The following is an 18869-nucleotide window of genomic DNA, read 5'->3' as shown; positions in this document are numbered from 1 at the left end:
ACCACGAAATTGAAAAGGCTCTGCTTTCGCGGCTGCAGTAAATTCTATAGTTTGAAGCAAATGAAATCAATATTGAATAACTTAACTGCAAATGTAAAAATTTGTCGCAACCGTAACGAAAATGACGCTCGATCTTGACGCAAATCTAACTGAATTTACATTATTATAGATAAATAATTATGACCTCGAAAACATTATACGTTCGCAGTCTTATTTTCAAAGTTGCTTATAGTTAAAAAGGATTTACAGAGGTTTCACCTCTTTTTTTTGTTTAAAATATACTTAATAAGTGTGACACGAAATGATGGTGTATTTTGAACAACGGGAAATGTAGAAAAAAATAGTCTTATCAATGTCCTAATTTTTTATGTTTGCATGCTTGGTATATCATATTATGAACATTTCCATGTTTTAAACAGCAAGTTTTTCTATACCTTGTATTTTTTAAATACTACAAGTAATCAGGGATAATCCGAACCTGACCACGTAACTGACTTTTGTGCAGAAAATTTAAGTTATTGTGGAAAAAAGATAAAATAGAATAAATGTATTTACCGCAAGTTTCAGTGATAATATCCTAAGCAACTTAAAACAATAACGATATATTTCTAGATTTTTTAACTGAAAATTTGAGTCTGAACACTATTGAAGTCTCGAGTTAATACACCCAGCTATTGTGTGATTAAATAAATACATCATTATTCGCCCATTTTTTAATCAATTAATGAAAATTAAAGTTGATGTTATATACCTAAGATAGTTATACATTTTAATGATCTCGCAATACTAACTATCGTCTCATGAGATCGTAATTTATATGTAATAAATTATAATATTTTACATTAGTTTGTCGTGTCCTGTGGTCCAGCCGGGGTCTGTGGTAGAGCGTTTTGTTTATGATCGCGTCGAATACATGAAAATGTTGTCAAACACTTCTTCTGTTGTAGCGACAGCATCAGGAATAAAATATTCTGCAAAGAATGGTGATAATATAATAGGGATTGTTGGTATATTTTGAGGGAATACCCTTTAAAATAGGAAGTGAATAGCTTCCCCTGTCTTTTGTTATTAAAATTATTTAATCGATAACCTAAGATGGATTATCTATTTTCCATTGTTTTGCTAGGTCGATTACGAACTTTAAATATGAACACCTCACGGTTTTATCTAAGTTTAAATTTACACACTTGACGTACATAATCGCATATACTACGAGTATAATGTTAAATAACTGACGATTTTATTACGAAACGAAGTGTGCATTGGTTACCGAATTTTGACTCGTCTGTCGTCTGAAAGACGTGCTAAATCGCACGTCACAGGCTCTGATGAACGCTTCACGACTTACCTCGTTTCATTGGCGGTTATCTCAAGAAGAAGCATGAAGTTTTGGAACATACTTACTTACGAATTAGTCGCGTATAGGTACCTATACGTACACAGTGAGTGAATAGGCTGTTACTGAACCGGTAGATACACCTTTGGCCTAATTTGCACTTAACATCAGGTGAGATAGGGGTCAATCACTGTCAGTTTCATGTGAAAAAAAATAATATTTTAATTAAACAAACGCATTATTGATGAAGAAAAGGTACAATTGAAGTACTTATACTAAACTATCCTAAAAATAACTTAACTATATATACAATTCCCCCAAGTCTTGTTCCTGCGGAAGAGTGCCCATAAGGCTGGCTGCGTTTCCGCGCTGTATCGTGGTCCCAATACGTTGGGCGAGAAATCTACTAGCCCTATGCTCAAAAAAAGCTAAGGGGATCTCATTTTATTATTTACCGTTCTTATTTTCATCGAATTCTTGTGTTCCAAGAACCACAAAGGGAGTAATGTCGAGAACTCGTGCTAGTCTTCCGATAGTCGGCATGCCTTTGTCGCTATTTCTCGCGAGCTTGTAAGGGTGCTTCACTAGGTGGTGAGTCACAGGGTCCTCGAAGTTCATCTCCTCAGAACCCAGGCCAGGCAACTTTGTAGGGTTTGTGGCAGAGTAACGGAAGCCATCCTTGGAAACTGCACCGACGAATCGTCTGTGAATTGGTGTATTACTAGGCCGCGTTTCCACCAGAGATGTGCGAGGAATGTGTGTTAATGAACCAATACAAACGCTTCACTTACTTTTTCCGCTCCGGCGAGCTGTTGCTGAGCAAGGATAGGTTAATGAAGCGTTTCTATTAGTCCATGACATGATAAACATATTTTTTGCAACCCGGATGGGTCGGTCACATCTAACCCACCCGTGGTGGTGTCGGGTTAGTATTACACCTCCCCATTTCTTCCGTGGATGTCGTAAGAGGCGACTGAGGATATAGGTTAAGGTATACCGTAGGCGCCAGGCTAGCAATCTGTCACTATTGTACCGTTTTTTTCAAAGTTAAAACCTAAAATTGCTAAAAGTGGCTCCGATGCGGTATATAACGTTTCGTGTGCTCTGCCTACCCCATTTCGGAATACAGGCGTGATATTTTTGTGTGTGTCGTGTATCCTCACATCAGGTGGAAACGCGGCTACAATTCAAGTAGGTAACATATTACTTAGTTTGTATTGTGACGCGGCGATAAAAGTTTTATTTGTTGTTTTAAATTTATTATATAATACCCTATTTGTTTCTTTCTTGATATCCATATTCCAGTTAATTAATGAGTAAAATAGAAACACTTACCCTTTGTCATCGATAACGATTCCTACATTCACGCCTTTGTTGTTCATCCGCAAAACAGCCTGGGCGCAGGTAAACTCCTCATCGATCAGAAGAAGTTTTTGTTTCAATTTTAATTCTGTGACAGGTAGATTCCACCAGCTGAAATTCACTACTTCTTTAAAAAACCGGACAAGAGCGTGTCGGACACGCCCAAAATAGGGTTCCGTAGCCATTACGAAAAAATTAAGTAATATTTTTCTAAGGATTTCGTATTTTATACGGAATCTTCCAAGTTTAGGTATATTTTATACCTTAGGCTGCTATTTACTCATAAACTACTAATAATTCTCAAGAAAACTTAGCCGTTATAGTTTTCCTTGAAAGTTTGATATATTTACTACCATCCTGAATTTTTTCAAATTTTTCCACCCACCGGTTTAGATTTTAGAGGGGGGGGGACGCTCGATTTTAATGAAAATTTGCACTTTAAAGTTGAATATTTCGCAAACAAATCACTCAATCGAAAAATCGTCTGAGCAAACCCCTAATGGTTTTAAAAGACCTATCCAACGATACTCCACACTATAGGGTTGAATGAGAAAAAAAAGTTACCCCCACTTTAAGTCTATAGGAGGTACACTAAAAAAAATTTTTTTTAATTGTACCATTTTGTCGGCATAGTTTGCTTATATATCCGTGCAAAATTACAGCTTTCTAATATTGATAGTCCCTGAGCAAAGCCGCGGGACAGACAGACAGACAAACAGACATGGCGAAACTATAAGGGTTCCGTTTTTGCCGTTTTGGCTCCGGAACCCTAAGAAACTGGACTCAATCACTACGACATTTTGCTGAATTTACCACGGCGCATCGACTATATTGCTGCGGGAACTTTTTGTCAGCGGCGGCCTTACCCATTGCGAGGCTCCGGGCGGCAGGTCTTTGCGAGGCCCTTGTACTGATTTGTTTGTTTGAAAAATATAGTTAAAAAATCGTTATTTTTAGGGTTCCGGAGCCAAAATGGCAAAAACGGAACCCTTATAGTTTCGCCATGTCTGTCTGTCTGTCTGTCCGTCCGTCCGCGGCTTTGCTCAGGGACTATCAATGGTAGAAAGATGTAATTTTGCACGGATATACCTATATGTAAACTATGCCGACCAAATGGTACAATAAAAAAATCAAAAAAAAATTTTTTTATTGTACCTCCCAATTCCCATAGACGTAAAGTGGGGGTGATATTTTTTTTTCTCCTCCAATCCTATAGTGTGGAGTATCGTTGGATAGGTTTTTTAAAACCATTAGGGGTTTGCTAAGACGATTTTTCGATTCAGTGATATGTTTTGCGAAATATTCAACTTTAAAATGCAAATTTTTGTGAAATCGAGCGGCCTCCCCCTCTAAAATCTAAGCCGGTGGGTGGAAAAATTTGAAAAAAATCAGGATGGTAGTAGTATATCAAACTTACAAGGAAAACTATAACGGTTAAGTTTTCTTGAGAATTATTAGTAGTTTAAGAGTAAATAGCAGCCTAAGGTATAAAATATACCTAAACTTGGAAGATTCCCTTTAAAATACGAAATCCTTAGAAAAATTATTTTTTTTTTTTCGTAATGGCTACGGAACACTATTTTGGGCGTGTCCGAGACGCTCTTGGCCGGTTTTTAAAATTTGCTTGGGTTGTTGCGCGAGGCCCCTGCAAGAGCGAGGCCCCGGGCGGTTGCCCTGTTCGCCAATCGCCACCCCCTAAGGCCGCCGCTGCTCTTTGTTCTAGGTACACTTAGTAATTGGAGTACTTTCTATAGCAAACATATATAGAAGGAAAATGTAAAACTAGCAGAAAGCAGTCCTACAGATCAAACCTTTTTTTATGTTTGGTAAACTAACCTCATGGTGTGCTTAGGAGGGTCTAAGAATAAATGCGCTTCCATCCACTGATCATTGACGAACTTGTTCATGTAGTTGCGGATGCTGTCAGGCAAGATTACGACAATTTTTTTGCCGACTCCAAAATTATACTTCTTTGCGGCTTTGATCGCAGCCATCATAGCACAGCCACTGCTTCCACCTGAAATATAACTTGTCAGTAGGTATCATAACTACTACAGCATAGGATGTTGCGACTGGACCTTGATATGCTTGCTTATAAGGTAACACTTTTCCTGATTTGCAGAATTAAGTATACATTCAATTGCGTTGACTAACCATCAGTGTTTGTTAAGATATCATAATCGTGATGTTTTTTGGGCAAGCGTGCTTCATATAAAAAGTAAGTGTGAAAATACCATTCGATAATTACTACCAAACTACCACCAGGTTTATATTTGGACTAGTTATAATGATGTTAATGTTTTCCTATTTCCTACTTCGCTCGTGTTACAAGTTCTTTTCACAGATATAATGACTATTCCAGCTATAGGTACAATTAAGAGTAAAAATAAACTTTTGTTTTAAAGATATTTCGATACTTGGACCTAAGTATATTTTATTAAGTGGCTCATTGGTGAACCCCACTTGCCTTAATATTATAAATGTGAAAATTTGTAATTCTGTTTGTTTGTTGGCTTTTTTGGTAGTTACTTTATGACGTCTAAGCCGCTTAACACATTTAGATAAAATTCGGTATACAGATAGATTACGTCCCGGGGAAGGACATAGGATATTTTTATCCCGGAAAATTGCATAGTTCACGTGGGATAGTGAAACCCAAACTCTATACGGCTAGTTATAGTATAAATATGCGCGTTACACTAGTGAACCAGTCGTTATTTAAACTGCACTACGTTCGTAAACACAATTTCGAAGTGGTAAACATCTGTGTTAATATTGCTATGGCTATGAGTACAAAACAAAAGCTCGATTAATATTTTCTACTAATTGACGCAAATAATCAAAGCTGTATTTTTTTCTTATAAGCGCGTAACTCTACCTATTCATAGTTCCAATTTAAACACTTAACACATTTTTAACTATTTTCGATTATAGTGCGGTAATAAAATCATAGATTATGTTATTACCGCACAATATTCCCTCCTTCTTTGACATATTCCTGGCCATCAGAAAAGATTCTTTATCCGTTATAACTTCAGCATGATCGACTATGCTCTCATCAAACACCGGGTCGGGTTTGGAGCCTCCAATTCCTTCCACCTGAAACATTTACGGTACCGATAAATGTTAGGTATACCGGAGAGGAAATTCGAAGAAAGAAAATCATTAAGCACACATTAAAGTACACGGAAATTCTGTGATGCTCATAATATAAAATAACTAGCTGTTGCTCGCGTTTCCGTCCACGTAGAAGTATGAAAAATAGTTTACATCCTACTCTCAGACCTACCGAGTATACACAAAATGTTTGAGCCTAGTTGGATGGAGTATTTTGATTTGAAATGGGAAGTATTTCGCCACCCATCCAACCTCCACGCACGTCCTGCTCTATGACAAAATATATAGAGTAAAAAAGGAAAAAGAGTTGTCTGTCAACTAAGACAGCAGCGCTTCGCTCCATGTATTTTCGCAGCATATATTTAATTCTTTTAAAACCCACCGGAAGATTTAGAGCTATACAAGACCGCAGCAATAGCATCATCAAGTGCTTCTGGAGTTAAGGGTGAGTGAATACCAGCTTTTCAGTTAAAATATTTCCATCCGCCTTTATAGGTAAAACTACAGAGTGTTTTAGGCCAACCTTGATACAGTCCATTAAACCGCGCAAATACAAAACATTTCATAAAAATCGGTCAAGCCGTTTCGGAGGAGTTTGGTCACAAACATTGTGACCCGAGAATTTTATATATTAGATTTTTATTTAATATTATGATGAGCATCACAGAATTTAACTTACTAAGAAAGGGTGTGGCTTTCTGTTGTGAAGGATCATAGTGGAGCCATCGGGTTCGGGTGAGACAATAAGGCAGTCAGGAAACTGTTCCTTAAGCCGGTGAGCGGTGCCGGAGACGGTTCCGCCAGTACCTACGCCGGCTACTAACATGTCCACCCCGGGCAGTGCGCTCATGATCTCCTTCGCCGTGGTGTCGTAATGGGTTTGCGGGTTGACTCGGTTTGCGAACTTGGAAATAAAGAAAGACAAAAACAGTTCTTGCCTATAAAAAAATAATCATATGTAAGTATACAGATCGATTCACAAGAGCTGGCACGAATGGGTTAAATGAAAGTAATGTAGCTTCAAGACCTTTTTGTAGGAAAATACCAGATTCATTTCTTTTTAACATTTGTGTGGTGTCGGGTTAGAATTAGTACACTTCTCCATTTCTTCCACAGATTTCTTCCTCGGATGTTGGATGTCGTAAGAGGCGACTGAGGATATAGGTGAAGGTATACCGTAGGCGACAGGCTATCAACCTGTCACTATTATTGTACCTTTTTTGTCAAACTTGTTAAAATACAGGCGTGGTGTTTGTGTGTGTGTGTGTGTGTGTGTGTGTGTGTGTGTGTGTGTGTGTGTGTGTGTGTGTGTGTGTGTGTGTGTGTGTGTGCGTGCGCGTGTGTGTGCGTGTGTGTGTGTGTGTGTGTGTGTGTGTGTGTGTGTGTGTGTGTGCGTGTGTGTGTGCGTGTGTGTGTGTGTGTGTGTGTGTGTGTGTGTGTGTGTGTGTGTGTGTGTGTGTGTGTGTGTGTGTGTGTGTGTGTGTGTGTGTGTGTGTGTATAACACACATTTACTTGGTAAGTTAATAGACACGTGAGTATTACTTGATTTAGCATGATGTATTTTTTTGGATCACTGTCTCTTATTCTTTCCGCAACCGCCATTTCTTCGTCGCTATTTTTAGTCTGGATGACTTTCGCTCCCAGTAGTCTCAACGTGTTAACCTTCTCATCCGAGTTCTTTTCAGTTGTTACTATCACAGACTTGTGACCTAAACAAAAGAATAAATACTTAATTTAGATACAGCTGGTACACTGAAGAATTTCCGGTGGATGTTGATGTTGATTATTCAATATTCCCAACTAGGTATGTACATATGTAGTGCCACGACAGTTGAAGTTCAAGTGAATTATAACACACACAGTTACATAAAGAACTGATTGCATAAAAAGGAGAATGAATGAAATTAATGAGTGAATGTCAATATCCCGTTGTCATATGTATACCAAATCATTCAAATCCGTCTATCCATTGTAGCGTAGCGTCAAAGCGTGCAGCAGTAACAAACACAGAACGCAAAAGCAAACGCATTTGCAATATTGGTGTAATTTAGTGAATACTGACCATTCTGCGTACAAGCAAAAGCAATGCCGATGCCAGTGTTTCCAGAAGTGGGCTCCACAAACTCGGTGTCGTGGTGGACGAGGCCCTTGCTCATTGCGTCCGCTATCATGCTCTGCGCGATGCGGTCCTTGATCGACCCGCCCGGATTCATGTACTCGCATTTTACATCTAAGTGATTAAGAATAATTCTCACATGAAATAAAAAACTGTCGTAATTCAAAAAATTTGGGGCTTTTGTGTTACTTTGTGTACTTGACTCAAAAGCCCCAAAAGAAATTTTTATTTCATGTGCGAATTATTAGGAATTTGTCGTAGTTAACGATTTTAGTTACCTAGGTAAGTACTCTTTTGTTTTATTTCATGATTTATACTGTAGGTACATACATACATTAACGTTAATTAAGGGTTATTTATCAATGTCAAAGTAGAAGACACGGCGTTAACTTTTTTCAGTTGATTTACTAAGTCGGTTTGAGTATGTATTGACTGTATTGCTTATTAGGTATTGGTATTTGCAGGTGGTATAGGACCTTAAATTGTGCAAGGTCAACCCGGATTGCTACCACCATCTTGCTCGCTAATCCTGCCGCGATGCAGCAGTGCTTGCACTGTTGTGTTTCGGCGTGGAGAGTACGTAAGACAGCCGGTGAAATTAGTGGCACTTGAGGTGTCCCATCTTAGGCCTCTAGGTTGGCAACACATCTGCAATACACCTGGTGTTGCAGATGTTTATGGGCGGTGGTGATCTCTTACCATCAGGAGACCCAAGCAAGTGCTAGTTTGCCACCCAGTCGAATAAAAAAAAATTGCACTCGGGGCATCCCAAGGCAGTGCTTACCGTTTCTTGGACTATATTGGATTATAAGTAATGTATGTAAATATATTACAGTAAAAAATATTCCAATAAGTTATAAGTATTAATAGATCGTTGCTTTATCAAAAATATAAAAATCTGATCCCTTTTAATATTACCTACTTAGTCTGAGGAAGTTAATTTCTGACTGCTTACTATGTGTTGGTGTTCAATAAGAGTTATTGTATTGTTTTATATTGTTACTTAGGTGAAAAAATGTACATGATGTCTTCAAATTCTTCCGGAATACTTCAAGAGGTTATTGTTTAGGTAGACTGAACGCCCCTGTGAAACATTTTTTATCGGAATTTTGGATTCCAACGTTTAATCACGCCTTGGATTACACGCAATGTATAAAAACTTTTGTTAACCACAATAAAAAAGTCTCAAAAACATTTACACAGGGAGCTCAGCAATAGGTTAAGGGAGGCACAGGCAACCCTCGCGCCGGCAGCTTCCTCGCGCAAAGGATCTCAATCGCAGTTCAACGCGGGAATGCTGCCTGCGCGATGGGCACCATGCCAAGAGGCCCACCTCTCTTTTTTAATTAAAGTTTTAGTTTTAGTTATTTTAATTTAATAGTAGTTTTAGTCCTATGGATATTTTGTATTTACAGAGACATTCAATCAAACGAACCCAACCACCTGTTAAAATATCCCAGAAGAATTTGAAGGCTCGTATAAAATATGTATAACTCGTGTAACATCGTATATAACTCTAAAATAAACATACATATCTCGCAGGCTAGCTGATGTTCCTGCGGTATCTGGTTCAGCTTGACCAGAGGCGTGTTGCCCACGAAGTCTATTATGCTGTGGTGCACGAGGCGCTCCCCGATACCACGGCCAGCAAAATTCCTGTAATACCAATACCCCAAACTCCACTTAAAAGCTGCAAACAACATCCATGATGTTCTTAAACTTCATTGGGTAAGGACATTTAAGAACATTGACATGGTTTGATCGCGATATCGTTTTGTTGTTCACTGTATTTCTTATTACCTAATTTATGGAGAAAAATAATGTGTGAGTGAAAACTTGTTTAAAAGTGAGCGAAGGTAAGTTACATTCTCTGCCATACGAACAGAGTCCAAAATAAAACAGATCGAGTACAACATTAACTGACAATTTCGATTACGAGTATCTAAGTACCTATATGTACGTATCATCGCCATCGCTAATAATAGGAATACTATATTACTACTAATATAATACTCGTACACTACGAAGCAAGGTTTACTCTATATCCAGCTATTACTTTACTATATAGGCCTCTAGTGTGTGTGATAGGTACCTACGAGCAAGGGCGTCGCCAGCTGGTGGCCCAGGGGGGGGTGGCAAGTGAATATGGAGAATGAGAAAGTATGAATTGTATTGTAGGTAAAGTTGAGAGCACATGAACTTTGGTACTTGGGATTTTAGTTTGGTTGCTTTACATTTGGCAAGTTTTTTAGAATCATAAGGGGGGCAGCTGCCCCCCCCCCCTTGGCGACGCCCTTGCCTACGAGCATAAGAATACAAAGTAACAAGGGGGTATGTTAATTAAGACTCAAGTTCAGTTACGCGTTTAACTCTTTTTTACGACAGAGTCTTTAGCTCGCTCAGACAGTGCTTCTTTCAGCTCATCGAGTGTGATGAATTAGCGGCAACGCTTCATAGAGGGGCTACGACATGTGAATAAACAAAGGCTACACTAAGAAAGTACCTCCTTAATTAATAATCTTCAACTTGTTAATTAATCTCACACAAATCTTACTAGGTATTCAATTCACTTACATTGTGTTTGGATATCTGGTTTCCTGTCCTATTCTTGTCAAATAATCCATGTCTTACTTGAGAGAAGACTGAGCCACTTTGAAATAAACTTCGGTTAGAAGTGATATTTATACTTATTGAAATTATGTTGAAAAGTATCGTATTTAAATAAGTATTTTCACGGTTTACTGTTTTATGACTTAAATTTTATATTATCAGAATTCCGCAATCCGCTTCATATATATAAGCGATAAACGCAGTTATCAATGATCCATCGAAATCTGGTATAGAATTGTAGAACAAAAAAAAGAAGAATAAAAATGTTACTCGTGATTTTTGTTTGTTGCGTTGCCAGAACTAAATTCATGATTTATTATTCGTAGATTGATTGTTGCTAAACAATTTATGCTCGTCACAATGCATATGGTGAATTTAATCGAACGGTGGAGCACCAGGAGGACTCCTAAACAATTATCGTCTCTACATCGTTAAAACCAATCTTTTGTAAAATAAATACGAGGAGTTAACGTTAAGCTATTTATTGAAAATTATATTAGATATACTAGAAATGATGATGTAATACAATTATTTTAATTTCAATTTAATAATGATCTCGATTGTAAAGTTTTATCTGATGTTTTGTTATTTTTTATTTTCTCTCTCTCTAATTTAATTTATTTTGTACGCTGATTGGCAAAGCATGGTGAGACTATAATATTGTTTCTTTTATCGCAGTATACAGTTATACCTTTGTTTAACAAATAAAACATATACTTACTATCTATACGGCACGGACTTCAAACTGGTAATAAATCACTTTGTAAGAGGGTTTTTGGAGTCAGTTTAGTTTTGTATTTTTTTTCGATTGCTTTTAGTACATCAAATTCTTCAATTTTGTGATTTGAAATAATTTGGTCTTGAATAACACCTACTTAAATACATTTATTTTTATTTTTATTTAAACATATTCTAAACATGGAAAGAGATAACTACGGGACTCAGAATTTTAAATCACGCTTTCACTTTGCTACTTCTCTATGTATTATCGGATTGCAATGAAGCAATAATCATTAATAACATTATATTTTATTGTACCTATCCATTATGTATCGTTACGAGTATTAATTTAAGTGGTGCAAAGAACCATTGATAACTTTTACAAAACAAGCGTAACTATCTCAGTTATGTATTCAGAATATTACGGGGCTCGAACAATGGTGCGTTACATGGTAATTTAATTTGAGTATCTAATTTCCATAAACCTATGAGACGCGGAAGAGTCGTTGCGAACGTTGATATAACAGTAGGTAGTGCTAGAAGGTACATTACGCACGCTTATGGGAAATGTGCTCCCGGAACGACTCTATTTTGTAGCATAGAAATTGAATCCATAAGTTTATATTAGCTGGCAGTTAAACAGGTAATAAGACAACATTTCGTTTAAATAAATGTATTTTGTATACAACACAAAATCACTTAACCTAATTAATTTGTTGGATAGCAAACAACGTAAACAAAATCTAAGGATAGAATATACAGATAAATTAGCATAGTCAGTAGATTTTTAATACAATATTTACAATACTTAAAAGCTCTATCATCCACTTCCACTAAGAAATATAATGGAGCTCTTAAAAAGTTCTGAGGACATCCGTCGATGTTTAAAGCCAACATTGTAGACCTTGGACCTTGTCGCACGAACTGAGATCACAGTCCTTCCACTCGTGGAGCACTCGCGGTCGCGCTTGTCACGCACGATAGTCAGTACCGACACTTAACACTGAAAAACGTACAACGCAATCTCTGGCGCTCAAGATGTTGGCGTTGTCGCGACACTCGCGCCGTTGCTGTTGTAGAGGCCGTCCCAAAAAAGCACCCGCTTCGGCTCTGGGTCCTCCAGTAGAGTGAAGTTGCTATTGATGTCCAAGTAGTTGATGTGTGCGGTGTCGTTCACCGGTAACCAGTCAAAGTCGATGACGGACTCGTAGTCCACCGGCGGAGTTGGGTTCCTGAAACATTCAATTTTCAGAGTTAATAAAACCTGTGACGAAATATGTATGTAAATGGATAAAATTAAGTAGATATAAGTAGTAGATAGAAGAGAGATAAGTAGAATTAAGCCGTGGTGGCCTAGTGCTTTGACCTATCGCCTCTCAAGCAGAGGGTCGTGGGTTCGAACCCCGGCTCGCATCTCTGAGTTTTTCGAAATTCATGTGCGGAATTACATTTGAAATTTACCACGAGCTTTGCGGTGAAGGAAAACATCGTGAGGAAACCTGCTTAAACCTGCGAAGCGATTCAATGGTGCGTGCGAAGCCCAATCCGCACTGGGCCCGCGTGGGAGCTATGGCCCAAGCCCTCTTGTTCTGAGAGGAGGCCTGTGCCCAGCAGTGGGACGTATATAGGCTAGGATGATGAAGTAGATATCGTATGCTTAGCAAATTTAAGCCCGCTTGGCAACTTAAGCTTTTATCAAAAAGGACTATTTTATACAGACCCTGTTTTCGCAAAGTTAGTCCAAAGTTGAATCATCCTCCTGGACACCGCCAGCTCGGGGGAATCATCGTCCAATCTGTAGTTGAGCCTGGAGAAGTAGAACAGGTATCCCATCTCGTCCCCGTGGCAGGCGCCGGGGTGGCTGATGCCTAGCATCCGCTTGAAGAGCCCCAGGGCTCCATCAAATGCGAACCGGTACAGGTACGTGGGACTCGTTCGGTTGCTGTTTGCGTACAATCGCACCGTGTCCAGGACTGGCCGCAGGAACATCACGTCCGTGAAAAGCTGCATGTGGAAAGATATTAATAAAAAGCTGTTCATTTGCAAAATTTAAATGAAACTGGTTTTCTAAAGTAGAATTTACAATACAATAACTCTTTATTGCACACCAACACATAGTAAACAGTACTTAAAACAGGTACGAGTATTTACATAGAGATTTTATGAGGTAAGCAATAGCCGGCCTTATCGCTTCAGAGCGATCTCTTCCAGGCAACCTTAACAATAAAAAAAAAATGCAATTTACGTAGGTATTTAAACGAAATCTTGATTTCGACTCCTCTTTTCGTCACGATAAAGAAAGATACGCACCGCACAGATTATTGCAACTTAAGGTAAGTAAGTACTTAAAATGTAAGAAGTTGCGTCACGCCATGTCGTCAAACATACAAAACGCTGATTCAATTGAGATCCGTTATGACACAGAAAAAAAACAATCAGTCGTTCTACTATATTTTCACCCATGAAAGAACGAAGCAGGTTTAACTACTCGATGCTCGTATGCATTTCACTGTCTGTTGCTGTCGTGTTCCTAATTATGTTTTTTTTTGTTAAGAAATCCTATCAACGAAATCAGTTTTTTTTTATTTCACTAGGCTATGGTACACTATGTCCCACTCCTGGGCAAAGGCAAACAGGGTGATTTGGAAATTTAAAAGAAAAAAGATCCTTTTCACCATGCTCCTATATTTGGAAGTACTCAATTTATTTTTAATATAAAAACCACAGTCAGATCAGAACCCTTCTATAAGTGATTTGTTCACTCATTCCAATATCGCCCCGAGTCCCGCCACTATACTCACGTCGATGAGGCTGTCAATGTTGCGCAAGTCCACGGGCCGCTGCTGGAAGTAGAAGTGTCGGATGTCGTCGACGACGGCGGCTGCGTGCGCGCCGGCGAGCAGCTCGGGCGGCGCCACGCGGCGGAACTCGCGGTCCAACTCGCTCAACAACTTCGGGTAGCGTTGCAGACCTGGACAAAATCATATAAAAGTGCTTACTGCCGCTAAACATTTTACTCATTAATAATATTTTGAATTGAAAAAGTCATAAATGAATTATTTCTTGTATAATACTACACTATTATAATAAGATATATAGATAGGTACTAATAAATACGTAGTATAGTTTTAAACGTGTTTTTTTGGTTTACTAATGTTTCGGCGAATAACGTTTGCTAACCTGTTTCATTTCGCAACTTTTCATTTCCCAACTGTTTAATATTTCTGAAACTGTATATATTTCAGGATTTTTATAAAACTAACCTAACCTAACCTAAAGGGTTCAACACGATGGCCCTGAAATAAATCCTAAAATATTTACAGTTTTAGAGTTTGCGAAATGAAAAGTTGCGAAATGTAACAGGTTGCCAAACTTTACGTTGCGAAAAGGCAGTACTTAGATTTTTTTCTTTATTTGTCTAGGTACTAAATATTAATTGTTTAGTGGATTCCAGTTTTATTTTCTCTTTTCGGTGCATCATGTTTTGATTTTCTAACTAGTTACACGATCAGTCAATCACATTTTAAAGTTTATAAGCTTACCTATGACATTTTCTAAACCTAAACAAAGTGTGAAAGGGGCGAAATCGGTGCGAGCTAAGAGCAGTGACCTTGCCTGCTTGTAGGTACGCAAAAGGAGCTATTTTCGTTTTTTTTTTTTTTTACTTTTAAGAAGCTTTTTAATTAACGTTTCGAGCAAATTTGGTGAATAGCATAGTCAGAGTAAAGATGTAGCATGCATGTGTTTTTGTTGTGATGTAGTGTGTTTTTTTATGTCAATAAATGTTGTGAGTTTGATTTTGAAAATACTAGAACTAGCTGTTGCCTACGACTTCATCTACGAAGAGTTCGTTTATTTCTCGCGATCCCGTGGGAACTATACAATTTTTCGGAAACAAACTATCCTATGGCATTCTCAAAGTCTCACGACACGATCAGTAGAGTATTTAAACCGCGGACAATCAGGTACTTACAATATTAAGTTAGGAAGATGTTATAAACGTGATTACCTTCTCAAGGAAAAAAAAGATGGCAATTATGGTTAATTTTATTTAAAGCACAAGGTGCTTGACAAGGCAAATCATGTGACGACGAGCAAAAATATCGGTCCACTTTGCATGGAACTCTTCGTACCAAGTGACCCGTTATTTTTGCACTGCAGCGTCATAATCGTCACTTGAACTTGCTTGACGACAACATTTAAATTTTATAAATATAATTTACGGACACTTTATGCGTTTGTTTCTACTTTCCGTTTACATTGTTAGCCCCTAAACAGCCAACACGGTGTTTGTAAATGGAGTATTTTTAGGCGTCAAAATAACCTCAAAATGACAACTGCAAAAAAAAACACAATTTAATTTCGTGAAGCACAATTTATGATTACGAATATATACCGGGTATAGCCTGTAATATGAGCAAATAATTAATCTATTCATTATATTAAGGATTAATTCATTTTATTATGCATAGTCCAATTACTCGTAGTTTTTAAATAGTTTTTAATTTTGAAACTGTTGGCTAAATATGCAAGCTTCTAAAGCGTCACTTAATAAACAATAAAATAAAAGAACCGCGCAACATTTTTTTTTGTTGTAGTAATTAGTCACTAATAGTAATTTTAAGTTTAAACTTAGTACATATTTAATTTTTTTTTTATGTTAGGTGTCATTTATTAATTAAAAAGGAACAATTGAGGTTACCTACACTAAACTATTCTAAAAATAAATTAACTATATATACAGTAAAAGCCGTGGTGGCCTAGTAGTTTGACCTATCGCCTCTCAAACAGAGGGTCGTGGGTTCAAACCCGGCTCGCACCTCTGAGTTTTTGAATAAGGAATAAGGGTTAATCCGTCGGGTCTTTTTGCTATTTGAATTTTAAACATATGGCCTGTCCTAATGGACTAATGTCGAGCGTACGTTTTTAAAAAGTAATATTGTAATTTAGAACAAAACATTGTTTTTCTTTTCTCGCATTCAAAGTTCAAACTCACAAACTCAAACTCACAACATTTATTGACAAGAAAAACACACTACATCACAACAAAACAGTAAAACATAAATAGGAAAAGAGAAGAAAATAAGAGATATTGTGCTGTAGTTGATGCCAAAGGACTCAAGTTAAAGTAGAGTGTTTAACGCGAGACTAAACAACCATAATGCCAGTCGAACTATAGCCACCCTCGCTCGGTGGCTAAACATCTCGTGTCATTATGGCTTGTTTTAGTCCCTTGTTGAACAATCTATTATTATATATGTCCTATTCTCAGACCTGCCGAATATACACAAAAAAAACATAAAAATCGGTCAAGTCGTTTCAGAGGAGTTTGGTCACAAACATTGTGACACGAGAATTTTATATACCGGGTGTAGCCTGTAATATGAGCAAATAATTAAAACATATTCCTCAAACTGAACATAATTAGTTTTTTAATTTTTATTACACTTTTAAGTTTATTCGAAGAAGCAATGAAAAGCAAAATGTTTGATGTTTGTAGCGTGACAGGCGATGTCAGTTGTGTTCTAGGATGGCGTACATTGATAGCAGTATTTAATTTGTATGAAAAAAGGAAAATTCAAAAACTCCAATATTTTTAAAAGTCGCTGAACTAATGTTGTTTAGTTTGACGAGGACGATCTATGTTTAAATTTTTTGCTCGTATTACAGGCCATACCCGGTATTAGATGTGTATTTATTTTGCATGCGTAAGTTTTCAGGAAAAAAATAAAATTTGTATTTTGTCTTTTAGCGGCCCTATGAACTTATACAAATAGTCTGTATGTGTTTTTTTTTACATTTTTGTTGTATAGGTATTAGGTAGGTATAGTATTTCACACCTGATTATACGGAAATTTCGGAGCGCGAGCTCGACTCGCATTTGGCCGGTATTTTTGTATGGGTCACAAAATGTTCTGTGGATATGCTAGGTGGGCCACCCATAGAAACTTGTCAAGCTGCAATGGGCTCGCAGCCTGCATGGGTATTTGGTGACTTAAGTAACTATTACTTAGACTACTTCAATCACCCCAATTAATATCACTTAATTTTAAATAACATTGATGCATTAAATTAAGTATATCTAGTACAAATAATTACGCAGTTTAAGTAATTACACTTTGACGTGAAAGTAGTACGCGATATTAATACGAGTAAAGACATATTGTATTATGTAAATGCTGGTTCGAGCAATACCGTGTTGTTCGCTAGCTCGCGCGAGTTGTATACTTCTCGCCATGATATAACACACATAACTGTTACATGATCAACTAACTCGTTGGAATGATCTTGACTAAAATGCGTGTCGAATCGACTGACAAACAAATAACGACTCGAAATTACTTAACGCCGGTCATTTGTTTTCAATCGTCGTTACATGCTTCGTCACTTGTTACGTTATGTTGAAACTACTTCACAATAGAGCTTTTTATTTAGGTCTCGCTACAGCGTACGTTTTGGAGAGCAATGACCTACCTTGACGTTTTCTAAATAATTTAATTACACAATGAAATCCTCTCTAATGCATAGTTTTGTCGTATTGAATTTAAGAATATATATTAAAATGACAGAAAATTAGAAAATACTACAGGACTACAGGAGTGTCAAAATAAAAAATAAAAACCTGACAAGTTAGAGTCGGCTTTATGCGCGAAGAGTTCCGTTCCACCATTCAATTACCATTATTAGAATCGAGTATAAAGCCGTAAATTACGTTTCTTGTATGAGGACCGCTTTAATGTTTATGTACTTAGCTCTGATTTATCTTATTACTACAGTAACTAATACACACTTAGTGACATATTTGAAATTGTGGTTTAAAAAATACCTACAGCTCTGTTCTGTGACCAAACGAGTATCCAACCATAGGCAGCGCTGACAGTGGAGCCCAAACCTAAGTAATAGCATTAACAAGGGGATCGGATGCTCGATATTTTTAATCACATTACGTACTATAAAATATAATTCTAAAGTGATGCCAAATTGTGTGAGAAGTTAAAAAATATGACTAATAAGTATAAAGGATCTTGTGATTAAACAGTGTGATTCTCATGGTTAATACTGGTTTCCAAGAGGTAGGTCATCGTAAACGAAAACAAACAAAAATTCTGCTACAACAACTACTTATTGCGTCGTTCCACCGACTTTCCATATTTCTTAATTAGTTCACAACAATGAACACGAAAGAACTATGCAAGTGTACAAACCTATTTCTTTGATTGGTTTTTTCTTTTGGTAATTGTTCTTTTGGGGCCTGGTGTTTTGTAATAACAAGAAAGACAACAAATAATTATGCTCTACTTTTTTTACACTCACGCATTGTGACAAGCTAGGGAACTGTTTTTTTAATCATATTACTCGAAAATATACCCCTATGTATGTATGTAATGTAATTTTTATTTTTCATTTACAACTTTATAATAGACAGACAGATGGACAGCGCAGCAATATAATAGGATTTCCTTTGTGAGTGACGTCGGATACCGTGTAAAGTATTTTTTTATCGCGAATGTGTAAGTTTTTTTACCGACAGTTTATTTGCGTTGCGTATTGTAGGTAAGTACTTATTTTTACATGTCGGTAAAAACAAGATATTGGGATTAGCTGTG

General features: G+C 37.3%; 2 protein-coding genes across 13 annotated transcripts in view; both read right to left on the bottom strand.

Annotated features, from left to right (window-relative positions):
* Positions 1-698: 698 nt before the first annotated feature.
* On the bottom strand, positions 699-10605 carry LOC141432340 (cysteine synthase-like). Its single transcript, XM_074093881.1, has 10 exons — positions 10507-10605; positions 9464-9588; positions 7879-8046; positions 7359-7525; positions 6495-6719; positions 5665-5797; positions 4535-4715; positions 2672-2809; positions 1792-2039; positions 699-971 (listed from the first exon to the last, which is right to left on the bottom strand). Exons 1-10 carry the CDS (start codon positions 10554-10556, stop codon positions 895-897), a joined length of 1512 nt encoding a protein of 503 aa, XP_073949982.1. The 5' UTR covers positions 10557-10605; the 3' UTR covers positions 699-894.
* Positions 10606-11919: 1314 nt separating this feature from the next.
* LOC141432612 (carboxylic ester hydrolase-like) overlaps positions 11920-18869 on the bottom strand; it is a 31727-nt gene continuing 24777 nt past the window's right edge. For all 12 annotated transcript variants that reach the window (XM_074094265.1, XM_074094268.1, XM_074094272.1 and 9 more), the window contains 3 exons: positions 14064-14233; positions 12983-13266; positions 11920-12494 (listed from right to left, as the gene is read on the bottom strand). In XM_074094265.1, the coding sequence (XP_073950366.1) occupies positions 12296-12494; positions 12983-13266; positions 14064-14233 (653 nt within the window). In that variant the 3' untranslated portion in view covers positions 11920-12295. The remainder of the gene's footprint in view (positions 12495-12982; positions 13267-14063; positions 14234-18869) is intronic.

The sequence above is a fragment of the Choristoneura fumiferana genome, chromosome 11 (genome assembly GCF_025370935.1).
Source record: "Choristoneura fumiferana chromosome 11, NRCan_CFum_1, whole genome shotgun sequence".
Classification (NCBI taxonomy): domain Eukaryota; kingdom Metazoa; phylum Arthropoda; class Insecta; order Lepidoptera; family Tortricidae; genus Choristoneura; species Choristoneura fumiferana.
The sequence above is the reverse complement of the archived record's forward strand: the minus strand, read 5'-3'. Positions and strand labels throughout refer to the sequence as shown.

Bases quoted from the DNA above. Each gene is read 5' to 3' on its own strand.
- LOC141432340 (XM_074093881.1), bottom strand. From the start codon at position 10,556: ATGGATTATTTGACAAGAATAGGACAGGAAACCAGATATCCAAACACA. The intron at 8,047-9,463 runs GTATGTTTATTT...TTAATCACTTAG, and splicing joins TCAGCTAGCCTGCGAGATAT to ATGTAAAATGCGAGTACATG. The intron at 7,526-7,878 runs GTCAGTATTCAC...TCTTTTGTTTAG, and splicing joins TTTTGCTTGTACGCAGAATG to GTCACAAGTCTGTGATAGTA.